This window comes from Pelophylax lessonae (genome assembly GCF_965119305.1).
Source record: "Pelophylax lessonae genome assembly, chromosome: 12".
In the NCBI taxonomy this organism is placed as follows: Eukaryota; Metazoa; Chordata; class Amphibia; order Anura; family Ranidae; genus Pelophylax; species Pelophylax lessonae.
In genome coordinates, this window is record NC_138779.1 from 78,807,261 (window position 1) to 78,820,479 (window position 13,219).

Below are 13,219 nucleotides of genomic sequence, written 5' to 3' on the forward strand. Positions count from 1 at the left end.
GCCGCAGTAAATAGTCATGCAGCGGTCAGCAAGTGGTTAATAATGAGCCTCATAGGCTTCTAAGACACTCCAGTAATCTCTACTACCGGTAGATGAGTACCCAGGGTAATATGTTACTGGTCCCTTTTTAAGGTGCTTATGGTTCCTTTTAAACCTCCGCTACATCTGCTCAGCAACATGTTAGAATAAAGCAAAACATGCCTCCCATAGTGTAAAATTGTAAATGACAACACTTTATTGAATTTAGAAAGCCTTACATTTAATACCATCAAACCGCGCTTATAATAGTCTGTATTACACATTGCATTGTGTCTTGTGTCCCTTCGTCACGGGGGCCCTACGCGTTGTGTCACGTCATGGGACAACTTTAGCCCCTGATGGGCTGGTGGGTGTTGTATTCCTGTGTTCTATAGATGTAGGTTATAGAAGTTACAGTGCACCCTTCACTCAAATTGCTTCATCAGTGGATACATTTGTATCACTGTGATGGACAATATCTTTGCTTAACTTTTTGATGGACGCTTTTTTTTACCTTACTTTGGCAAACTTTTCTGTGTTTCATGATTTATTTTATGATGGTGTATTTTGGGTTGCACATATTGTTAGTGTAAATAACTCAACTATATCAATTGTTTTATAATTTCAGTTTTAGGTGCTGCATCTGTCCGATATCTGTTAGTAGTTTGCAGACTTCAATATTTACTTTTGAGTCTATACATGGACAATTGTTTTCTTACTTTTGGGATACTTTATGTTTGGCACTATTTTAGGTTTCATGATTTTATTTTATGATGGTGTATTTTTGGGTGGATGGTTTATTTATTTTTTATTTTTTTTTATATGTAGTTGAATTTTTTGCACTATTCATTACTTTATCATTCTTTTTAGGGACTGCATTTACTCTATATCTATTACTAATAACAAACTTTCAGCAGTATTTTTTTTTTTTTTTTTCTTTTTAGGGTCCTCCGCATAAATGTGCCTTAATTTTTGTGGACAACAGTGGCATAGACATTATTCTAGGAGTGTTTCCCTTTGTGCGGGAGCTGATCTCCAGAGGTACTGAGGTACAGTAATACTAACATCTTTCCACTCTCCGTGCAGACCATAATACATTAGCTAGGCAATGCTTGATTCTAAAGGATTTTTTTTTTTTTTAAATAACATGTCATACTTACCTGCTTTGTGCAGTGGTATTGCACAGAGCAGCCCCTTTTCTGAGGTCCACCACTGGAACTCTTGGCTCCACAACACCCCCCCCCCCCCAGCCCCTTCATGTGAATTGACACGCAGAATATAGTATGGCCATGCTCTCTCTCCTCACTGGCTGTGTGACAGCAGTAATTGCTCCTGCTACTGCCTTGATCCCGATTTGGGGAAGCGAGCCAACAGCACTGCATCGAGGTCAGACTCTGGTAACTAAAAGGGGCTGGGAGAGCTGCACACAGAAGCGTTTTTTTTTACCTTAATGAGAATGCATTAGGGTAAAAAAAAAAAAAACCTTCTACCTTTTTAGAACCACTTCAGGAAAAAAGAGGGAAATTTCCTGAATGTTATACAGTAGAAGTGCTATAAGCCTGTTCCTCTTGTTAATTTATTCACTCTGTAACTGCCATATACTATATACTTATCACTTGCATTTCTTCTGACACCTTACATGAAGAATTTACATTCTAACAAGCTTTGTGATGTAAATGGGGGAAAAAAGTTAAATTAATGCTTTTTATTCATTGTATTATTTTTGTCAGGGTGTGACTGCAGACTGTTACCTTTTTTTACAGGTCATCCTGGCATGTAATTCCTTACCTGCTCTTAATGATGTGACGTATAATGAGTCGCTAATTCTAGTTGAACGTATAGCAGAGATGGATTCAATCATACAGTAAGTATACAAAACCTATATTTTTCTAGATTTGTTGGAGATGTAGATGGGTGAGTATAGTGTTCACTGCCAATGCATTGTAATAGATTCTTTATCTTCTAGATTGTAAGCTCTAACAAGCAGGGCCCTCTAAATCCTCCTGTATTGAATTGTATTGTAACTGTATTGTCTTCCCTCATATTGTAAAGCACTGTGCAAACTGTCGGCGCTATATAAATCCTGTATAATAATAGTAATCTATACGTACCTCTGCTGTTTATAACCTGAACAGTTGTTTTCTACCTATCCTACTTCTCATTGTCTGGCTTCCGGTTGGTCCTCTAGTGCTTTACAGGCCACAGCTTCAACTATTTCTTCTCTGTTTTCTGGCACCTGTATACTGTGTGTCCATCAGAACTAGTGGCACCTGCATCTCAAGCTGGGTCTATGACAAGTAGGGCCTTACTAACAATGGATGGTTGGTGCACATTTCGGGAGTGTAGTGAAGAAAATCTGGAGCTGCATGGCACTGGGCAGAGTGAGGTATGATGGTTATGTGTAATAGTAAAGAGGAGGGTCTAGAGCAGTGGTTCTCAACCAGGGTTTCTCCTGAGGTTGCTAGAGGTTCCTTGAGGAATTTCTGCCTCTCAGATAAGTTCCCCTGACACCATTCATCTTTTTAGCTATCTTGAAGAAGGTAATTCTTTCCAATGTCCACAAGGGTAAGGAGCATTCATCCCACTGACCATCACACTAGTGCATAATGAGTTGGAAATATAGTCATTTCTCTGTCGCTCATTGACAGACGCAGTCCTCTTGATTAATATCAAATTGGGTTATACTGCCCTCTACAGGAGTAGGACACTAGGCAGAAGAAAACGTTCTGGCCACACCTTAGGGGCAGTCCCAGAGGGTATATCCTCTCTCTCTCTGCTACAGGATGTCAGTTTTTTTCTGTCTAGTCAGGAGTAAGGACCTAAGTTCCTTGCTGGGATCTTTTGGTCCTGGCAAGATTTTTTAGATAGATTCTTTTTAAGTTAGCTTTTTTCTCCAGTTGTTCCTGTGAGATCTTCAAGCAATTATGCCGGATCTGGGCGACGGGCTGGATGTTGAGGTCCAGTGGTCACCCAAGCCGGCCTACAAGCGCGTGCAGATTCCAGCTCCGCGCTGGATCGGCCGCGACACATTTAAACAATTTTGCTGGAGCTGGGCGACGGGCTGGATGTTAAGATCCAGTGGTCCCCCCAGTCAGCCTACGAGCGCGTGCAGGCCCTAGCTCCGCGCTGGGTCGGCCGCGACATAGTCCCACCGGACGTTCTAGGTTACCTAGACGATCTTCTTCTTCATGCGGAGTCTCCGCAGGCTCTGTTGCTAAACTTGGAGATCACTATGATCTCCCTGCAAGAGTTCGGGTGGCTGGTGAACCTGCAGAAGTCATATCTGGTTCCCACCAGGAGGCTGGACTATCTGGGCCTAACTTTAGACACATCCTTTACCTTCCTTGTGTCCTAAGCCCAGCCATCATCGGGAGTTTGCATTACACTCCTTGGATGTGGTTTGGGCGATCAGGGTATACCTGAAGACTACGGACTCGTTTTAGTAAAACGGATTCACTTTTTGTGATCACGGATGGCCCCAAAAAGGGGTTGCCTGCATCTGCCACGACTATCTCCAGATGGATCAGACAGACGGTGGTACAGGCTTATTCTATTAAAGGTCGGAATCCTCCGTTCCCTGTTAAGGCGCACTCCACTCGGGCGCTTAGTGCTTCCTGGGCCTTCCGCCATCAGGCGTCAGTGGTTCAGGTTTGCAAGGCGGCTACCTGGTCGTCGGTTCATACCTTTACAAAAGTTGATGTGATGGCATCGGCGGATGCCTCTTTTGGCCGCAAGGTTCTGCAGGCCGCAATTTGAGGAGACCGTTGGTCTACCTCAAGGGTTTTTTTCTGTTGGGTTTTCAGTTGAGTCTCATCCTTTTGTCTGATGAGCCTTTAAGACTTCTAGTCGGCACTGGTTGGGCCTTCTGGATTTGAATTTTGATTTCTGTTATCCCACCCCTCATTTGTGGCACTGCTTTGGGACGTCCCAATTTGATATTAATCAAGAGGACTGCGTCTGTCAATGAGCGACAGAGAAAAATGGATTTTCTCTGTCGCTCATTGACAGACGTAGTCCTCCTTGATTAATATCAACTTGGGTTATACTGCCCTCTACAGGCGTAGGACTGGACAGGAAAGAAAACGTTCTGGCCACACCTTAGGGGCAGTCCCAGAGGGTATATCCTCTCACTTCCTGCTACAGGATATCTGTCTAGTTAGGAGTAAGGACCTAAGTTCCTTGCTGGGATCTTTGGTCCTGGCAAGATTTTTTAAAAATACTTTTTTAGGCAGCTTTTCTTCTCCAGTGTTCCTGTGAGATCTTCAAGCAAGTACGCTGAAACTGGGCGACGGGCTGGATGTTGAGATACAGTGGTCACCCCAGTTCAGCCTACGAGCGCGTGCAGGCCATAGCTCGGCGCTGGGTCGGCTGCGACATAGTCCCACTGGACGGGGACTGACCCTGCGAGTTAAACGTCTCGCCTGGACGCCAATGACCAGTTGCAAACTGAGTCACTGCGTCCGTATTGGTCGACAGCCCCCCCACCCCGGTGGAGAGGGGTTCTGTCAAGAGTTGGTGCCCGCCTGGTTCCGGTATGGTAAGTAGAATGTTCCCCCTCTCCCCCTGTCGGGTTTGTTGGTGGACGCGGGCCCCTCTCTGGGATGGATGGACGTGATCCTAGCAGGTGTCATTTATCCCCCTCTTAAGAGCTTGGTTTGGGAGCGGACTATCTATAGTCACTATATGACACTATAAGGGAGTTGACTGAAGTCAGTGGCACACTGCTAAAAGGCATTACTATTAAGGTATAGAGGTATCCTACCTGACATAATGTGTATACAGGCCGATGCCTATGCCTGGATTACCGCATCCGCAGGTCGCCATCCTTCCATAAAGCCGGTCACCTCCGCAGGCCGCACAGCCTCCTGCAGGCCGCACAGGCCGAGCGCACACTCCCGCAGGCCGCACAGGCTGAGGACTACCTCCCGCAGGCCGCACGGGCCGAGGGCACACTCCCGCAGGCCGCGGGCACACTCCCACAGGCCGAGCGCACACTCCCGCAGGCCGCTGCTACTTTGCTCAAGCCGCCTCTATCCTCCACAGGCTGCCGCCATTTCTCCTGCAGATCGCACGAGGCCGCCATATTGGCGTAGCCTCGTGTCTCCAGCATGGGGGCGGCCATGTTTGAGGTGACCAAACACCTCGAGGAGTAATTGGGAGGCGCCGGAAGGCGGGTAAAGGGGCGGAGCCGCCTCCTTGGCCCGGGAAAGCAAGCCAAAGTCTTCCTGTCTGTAACAGACAGTGATGCTGGAAGCAGGTTGATAAGAAACTTCTGTGCATCAGGTGAGCCTTGGGGTCTCTCTCTCTCTCTCTCTCTCTCTCTCTCTCTCTCTCTCTCTCTCTCTCTCTCTCTCTCTCTCTGAGGGGTCCAAGCAGGTACACTGAGGGGCGCTATTGCGCTGGGGGACTAAGTAAAAAAAAAAAAAAAAAAGAAATGTTTTTTCTTGCAATTAATTTTTTGTGTTTGCTGGCAAGTGTCTTGTTAATCATGAACCCTGCCACACATGTATCCCCACCTGATCCCCCTCGAGGTGGCCGCAGGACCCTCCAGTACCCCACTTGTGATGATGCATTATCAGCAGTTTGGAGTCTTTGGTATCCCGGGTGGAGGTAGCCTGTCAGGGACGGGGGTCAAGAAAAGCGACCCCCGCCTACCCCTATTTCATCTGATACTTCAGATACGGATTCTGAGCTGGTCATTGCAGCCCCTTTTCTGGGGTTGTAGTCTCAGGTACGGTCTCCTCAGACAGTGAGGAGGACGCTTCTGCCTCCGCCATAGCACAAGAAGCGTTGGTGGAGGCACTAGTTGTGTCTGTCCGGGAAACCTTAAATCTTGAGATTACACCGGCAGAGGTAGCTGAGACTGATGTTCCTTTTTTGGTACTAGCTAGCCTACCAAAATGACGAAGGGTTTCCCTTGCCCAAATGGGGTCGTCCGAAAACGAACCCCTGCTATTTCCAAACGCATTGCTAGGCGCTATCAGTTTGAGGTATCCCTCATTATAAGATGGACGGTGCCACCAATAGTGGACTCACCGATTTCCAGACTAAATAAAGCCACTGTTATCCCGTTGGATTGACAGAATGGGCCCCCACCCATCTCTAGGGTGGGGGGACGTTTTCACCGGTTTCCGGATCCATGACTTTCCAGAATCCCGGATAAAGGGCTTCGCGAGGTCATACGGTCGGGATACAAGATAGTTTCGATCACTTCCACCGGTGCGATTCTTCCCTTCTAATATTCGACATCCCCGGGTCGCTTAAAAAGCTTTGCGGGGGACAGCTTGTTTCAACAGGGAGTGGGAGTTCCCATTCCTTGGACAGTTTCAGGGGTTTCAGTCGAACCTGTTCACAATGCCCAGTAAAAAGGGCTAGGTGCGTCCAATTCTGGTCTTGGGAGAGATGGAGTCCATCCGAACAGTGGTGGCCTCCCTACATCAGGGGGATCTCCTGGCATCCATAGACATTTAGGATGCCTATCTTCATATCCCCATCTTCACAGGGCCTAATTTTGGATACATCCTTGGCAAGAGTGTTTCTCTTACGTCCTCCGACAGTCGCCGCCTCTTCATATTCGTCACATATGGGGTATTAGACTTTGCTCCGAAGGAGTAGCTAGGCAACAGAATATGTTAACAATAAAGCTTTAACATATCCCACCCTCAAGGGGTGGTCCCCTCAGTCAATACCCTCCTACTTCCTGCAACCATATCTCAGTTTTAATGTCTAGCTTGTCAGGAGTGGCTGGCTCTCTCTGTGCTGGGACTTTTTGTCCCAGACTCTTTCTTCTTTTTGATATTTTGTTTGAGTTTTCTCTCTACCTTTACTTAGCTGTTATTTTTGTCAGCATTAGTTAGTTCTTCGGACGAAGAGGATCATGCGGACTGGGTCTCGGGCTGATCCCCCTGGTCGCAGGTCGTGGGTCAGTGGCTTCCCAGTCTGCCATCGAGCGTTCAGCCAGGTAACGCTCCTGGCACGGTGAACGACCCATCCCTGTTCGGTGCAGGGATGATTGGTGAGGTGGCTACCTCACCGGACGCTGTGCGGTTTCTGAACCGCCATTGTGTGCGTCTTGAATTGCGACTCTCCCTGCCTCATGTGCAGCGGCTTGTTCGCCTGTGCGGGTTCCCCACGCCATGTGAGGTAAGTGTATCTATGTGGGGACCTGTCTGTCTGGGGGGGGTCTCAGTCTGGGACTGTGTAACCTGCCTTTAATCACACTGCTTGTCTCCCTATCTCTCGGCTGCATGCTGTGGGCTGCAAGGGGGGGGGGAGCTGTATGACACTGAGTATGTCAGGCTGGGCAGTGTGAGGAGCTGTGTGCTGTGGGGCATGTTTTTAATGGCATGTTGGGGCATATACAGCGATCGCTGCGGCGATCTAACATGTATCCATATAATGGGATAATATTGTGTGTGATTCTATGCACTGTGGAGCGGCGATTTCGGCGCCAAACGACGCCATTTTACCGGCGCCCGCTCCGGCCGCATGGTTTACATGCACGGCGGCCATTTTCTTGTAGCCTCCATAGGCTTACATAGAGCGCCCTGGCAGCATCATTTCCTCTCTCCTGGAAGCACCGATCGAGGCAGCAGCAGCAGCGGAGTCTCCTCAGGTTTTATCCTTCTATTCCTGTGTTCCATTGCCTGTATTCAGTCTGTGTATTCCCTGTGGGGGTCTCATTGTGCCTGAGTGTGGTGCGGTGGGCTGCGCTTGCCGCGCTTGCTGTAAGGGGGCAGTTAACCCTTGGTTGTCTGGCATACAGGGGCAATGGATTCTCAGGAGGGCAAGTTTCCCACAGTATTGGTGGAAAGCCAGGGGACCGCTGTTTCCCCCCCAGGGGGGGATTTAGCCACTATTGTGGCTGGCCTTGCTGCACAGGTGCAAATGCTGGTGGCTGCTCAATCTACTAAACGGCCCAGAGTTGCTCTGTCCTCTGATTCTGAGGGTGAAGGTGATGGGGCTGTTCTGGCGGGGACCCCCCTATCGGGGTCCCGCTCCTCTCTTGATCTAGTGGGGTCTGAGGTAGAGGCTGAAGTTGAGGGGGTTGATAATTCTCCCCCTGGCTCGCCTGAAGAGCTTGCAATCATGGATGAGTTGATTGCTTCCATTAAGCAGACGCTACGTTTGCAGGACGAGGTGTGTCCCCCAGCTGCCTTGGCGGCTTATGGGACGCAGAGAAAACGCAGGACGCCGCAGGTTTTTCCCTGCAATGCTGATTTTCAGCGCGCTGTTAAGGACCAATGGCGCGATTTGCGCAAGCCTTTTGCGGTACCAAGTAAATTTAAGCTGCGTTATCCTTTCTCGCCTGCCACTGATGAACGGTGGTGTGTGCCTCCGCCAGTGGATCATGCTATTGCGGTTTTGAACAAAGCCACTGCGATCCCTGCAGAGGGATCCCCTGTTTTCCGTGATGCCACGGATAGGAGACTGGAGTCTCTTGCCCGTCATACTTATTCTGTTACGGGTTCTATGCTTAAGGCTCTGTTTGCTTCTCTCATGGCGGCCCAGGCGATCGCAAGTTGGACGCAGATGCTTAGGCGCGTCCTAGTGGCCGATTCGGCCTCGGCGGCGACCCTGGATATGGTGGATCAGATCCACCAGGGTGTCATGTATCTGTGTGATGCGGACCTGGACCTGATTCCGTTGGCCGCGCGTGTGCACAGCGTGGCGGTGTTGTCTCGCCGCCTGGTTTGGTTGAAATGTTGGTCGGTGGACCAATCTTCACGTAAAACCTTAGCCAATCTGCCTTATGATGGGTCTCGCCTTTTTGGGGAGTCCCTGGATGTGTTGATTAAGGGGATTACCGGGGGTAAGAGCACTCTCTTGCCCCATTTCCCCAAGGCTAAGGGGGCTTCTGGGAAGAAGCATGGTCATTTTCGGCCCCCTCAGGGGTCCTTTCGTGCCTTTCGGCCGCACTACAAGGGCAAACCGTTCAAGGGCCAGGGCTCTCAGAAGAAACCCTGGTCTGGGAAACAGAAGTCCGGCCAATCCGGACCTGCGGCCCATAACAGTTCGGCCTGAAGGGGCGCCCTCACCCAGTTTTGGGGTGGGGGGACGCTTGCTCTGTTTTCTTCAGCCCTGGTTGGCCCGTGTGCGGGACAGATGGGTTCTGGAAATCGTTCGATCTGGTTACAAGATCGAGTTTCTCTCTCGGCCAGAGAGCAGATTTTTTCCCTCAAATCTACAACTGTCTCCAGAGCGACTGCGGGATCTGCACCTGGCGGTGCGGGACCTGAGGGCTCAGGGAGTGGTGGTTCCGGTGCCTCATCGGGACAGATTTCGGGGGTTTTATTCCAATCTGTTCACCGTGCCCAGAAAGGAGGGCAAGGTTCGTCCAATTCTGGACTTGAAAGCTCTGAACCGCTCTGTGCGGGTTCGCAAGTTCCGCATGGAATCCCTGCGCTCGGTGGTGGCTGCCCTGGTTCCGGGGGAATTCATGGCCTCCATCGATTTGAAGGATGCGTATCTTCACATCCCCATATTCGAGGATCATCAGAGGTACCTTCGATTTGCCATTGCGGAGGATCACTACCAGTTCGTGGCGTTGCCCTTTGGGCTCGCCTCGGCTCCGCGGGTCTTCACCAAGGTGCTTGCACCGGTTCTGGCATTATTGAGAGCCCAGGGCATTTCTGTCCTGGGGTATCTGGACGACATTCTGATTCGGTCTGCGACCAGTCAGGGTCTGGAGAAGGACCTGTCTGTCACGATGCAAACTCTGCAGGAGTTCGGTTGGACGATAAATGTTCCAAAGTCGACACTGAGTCCGTCGGTTCGTCTTCCCTATCTGGGAATGATTCTGGACTCGGTGCAGGCGAAGGTCTTCCTGCCGGAAGACAAACTCAGGACTCTTCAGGAGGAAGTCAGGTCCCTCAGGGACGTTCCGAACTCGTCTCTGCGGACGTGTATGAGATGTCTGGGATTGATGGTCTCGGCTTTCGAGGCGATTCCTTTCGCGCAGTTTCACACGCGGGGTCTCCAGGCGGAGATCTTGTCCAAGTGGGACGGGCGACCTCAATCTCTGGATCTTCAGATCTCGTTGAGTCATCGCACCAGGGAAAACCTTCTGTGGTGGCTCCAGTCCCCGTTGGTGTCCGGGGGCAAGTCGTTTCGTCCGATCTCGTGGACGTTAATCACCACGGATGCCAGCCTGTCGGGCTGGGGTGGTGTTCTGGGCGTTCTGTCCGCCCAGGGGACCTGGTCGGAGGGGGAGTCTTCCCTCCCGATCAACATTCTGGAATTGCGTGCGATAAGGCTCTGTCTTAATCGCTGGACGGACCGGCTGCAGGGCTGCCCGGTTCGGGTGCAGACGGACAATGCCACGGCGGTGGCCTACATCAACCACCAAGGGGGCACCAGGAGTGCCCGAGCGGCTCGAGAAGTGGCCGACATTCTGTCTTGGGCCGAGACTCATGTCCCGGCGATAACGGCGGTTCACATTCCGGGAGTGGAGAACTGGCAGGCGGACTATCTGAGTCGCCAGACCCTGGATCAGGGGGAATGGTCTCTCCACCCGGCTGTCTTCCAGATGTTGTGCGCGAAGTGGGGTCTTCCAGATGTGGACCTGTTCGCGTCTCGCCTCAACTACAAGGTGAAGAGGTTCGTGGCAAGGACGCGCGACCCTCGGGCAGACGCGTCGGACGCGTTCGTGGCCCCGTGGCATCAGTACAGGCTGATGTACGCGTTTCCACCGATTCAGTTGCTGTCCCGGTTCCTTCGCAGGTTACACTCGGAACACAGCACGGTGATTCTTGTGGCACCGGACTGGCCTCGCCGGTCCTGGTACGCAGACCTCGTGAATCTGGCGGTCGACGCCCCCTGGCGTCTGCCTCTTCGGGACGATCTACTGTCTCAAGGACCGATTTACCATCCTGCTTTACAGTCGCTGGCTTTGACGGCCTGGCTGTTGAGACCGAGGTCCTGAAGGAGAAGGGTCTCTCTCCAGAGGTTGTTCATACCTTGATCAACGCGAGGAAGTCTTCCTCGGGAAAGGTTTATTACCGTACTTGGAAGGCCTATTTTGCCTGGTGTGAGTCCAGGGGGTTTTCACCCCGCACGTACTCGGTTTCCCGTGTGCTGTCTTTCCTTCAGACGGGTGTCGATCAGCGTTTGGCGCTGGCTACGATAAAGGGTCAGGTGTCTGCGCTGGCCGTTCTGTTTCAACGTCCCGTGGCTTCCAACTCCTTGGTTGGCACTTTTATTCAGGGTGTGCGGCATCTGGTTCCTCCTAGGAGGGATCCTTTGCCCCCTTGGGACTTGAATCTAGTCCTGTCTGTGTTACAACGTGCTCCTTTTGAACAGATCAGGGAGATCTCGTTGTCTATGTTGTCCAAAAAGGTCGCCTTTTTGGTGGCGATCACTTTGGCTCGCAGAGTGTCGGAACTGGCGGCTTTGTCCTGCAAGTCTCCGTACCTGGTTGTTCATTTGGATAAGGTGGTCTTGCGACCTAATCCTTCTTTTCTGCCGAAACGAGTTTCGGAATTCCATCTTAACGAGGATATTGTTTTGCCTTCGTTGTGCACGAAGCCTAAACATCCTAAGGAGGTGAGATTGCATTCTCTGGATGTTGTTCGGGCGATTAGGGTTTACCTTAAATCGACTGAGTCTTTTCGAAAGACGGACTCCTTGTTTGTTCTTCCAGAGGGTCCTCGGAAGGGCATGGCGGCTTCCGCCTCTACCATTGCCAAATGGATCAGGCAGACCATTGAACAGGCCTATGCCTTGCAGGGGAAGGTTCCCCCTGTGCCTGTGAAGGCGCACTCTACTAGATCTCTGAGTACGTCTTGGGCCTGTCGTCATGGGGCTTCTGTAGCCCAGGTGTGTAAGGCGGCGACTTGGTCGACCGTACACACTTTCACAAAATTCTACAAAGTAGATGTTCAGGCATCGGCGGATGCTTTCTTTGGCCGCAAGGTTCTTAGTGCGGCTGTTCCCTAGGGTCCCTTGTTGGGGACTCCTGGCTGTTGGGATAAGTTTTGTATCCCCTGGTTTTTTGTCTTTTCCTGGGTTGTTGCTCCTGTTGAGCACTTATTTTTGCTGTTGCCCAGCTGGTTTCCTTCCTTTGGTAAGGTTCCTTTCTTTGATGTGGAGACTGCGTTGCCTTTCGGCGCGGATGCGTTTCCCACCCCTCATGTTTGCACTGCTTTGGGACGTCCCCATATGTGACGAATATGAAGAGGCGGCGACTGTCGGAGGACGTAAGAGAAAACGGAATTTTTGTAAAATCTTACCTGTAAAATTCCTTTCTCTGAGTCCTCCGACAGTCGCCGCCCCCGCCCCTCTTTTGGGGTTTGAATGTATACTCTACTGCTATTCCACTAAAACTGAGATATGGTTGCAGGAAGTAGGAGGGTATTGACTGAGGGGACCACCCCTTGAGGGTGGGATATGTTAAAGCTTTATTGTTAACATATTCTGTTGCCTAGCTACTCCTTCGGAGCAAAGTCTAATACCCCATATGTGACGAATATGAAGAGGCGGCGACTGTCGGAGGACTCAGAGAAAGGAATTTTACAGGTAAGATTTTACAAAAATTCCGTTTTCTCCATGCGGAGAAACTCCAGAAGATTCAGTCAATGATTCGGATGTTGCTGTCCGTCAACTGGCTGGGACTGATGGTCGCCTCCTTAGAGGCAGTACCGTTTGCCCAGTCTCATACCCGAATTCTCCAAGAGGAGATTCTTCTCAAATGGAATCGGAATCCCGATTCCCTGGACAATCGGATCCGATTGAGCGAGCGGACCAGGGAGGCTCTGGTCTGGTGGCTTCGGTCTCCGATGCTCAGCCAGGGAAAGTAATTTCTTCTGATAAGTTCCAGGTTACCAATTAAATGTGTTGGAACTGAGAGCGATCAGACTTTGTCCGATTTTACTGGACCGAGCAGCTCCCGGGCAGCCCGGTTCGGATCCAATCGGACTATGCCACGGTCATGACTTATGTCAATCACCAAGGGGCACCAAGAGTGCCCTGGCGGCCATAGAAGTGGCCAACATTCTTTATTGGGCGGAACAGTTGTTCCAGCTCTCTCCACGATATTCATCCCGGGGGTGGACAGGCAGATTATCTCAGCTGTCAGATTCTGGATCAAGAGGAATAGTCTCTTCATCCAGAGGTATTTCACCAGCTGTCCCTTCATTGGGGCACCCTGGATATGGATCTGTTGGCATGTTGGCTCAACAGGGCTCGCGCCCGCGATCCTCTA

The 13,219-nt window shown here is 50.7% G+C and overlaps 1 protein-coding gene across 1 annotated transcript in view; it reads left to right on the forward strand.

Annotated features, from left to right (window-relative positions):
- The window catches only part of PANK4 (pantothenate kinase 4 (inactive)), a 126,021-nt gene that overhangs the window by 108,695 nt on the left and 4,107 nt on the right, over nt 1-13,219 (forward strand). The window contains exons 16-17 of the mRNA XM_082273915.1: nt 963-1,067; nt 1,782-1,882. Coding sequence (XP_082130041.1) covers nt 963-1,067; nt 1,782-1,882 — 206 coding nt within the window. The remainder of the gene's footprint in view (nt 1-962; nt 1,068-1,781; nt 1,883-13,219) is intronic.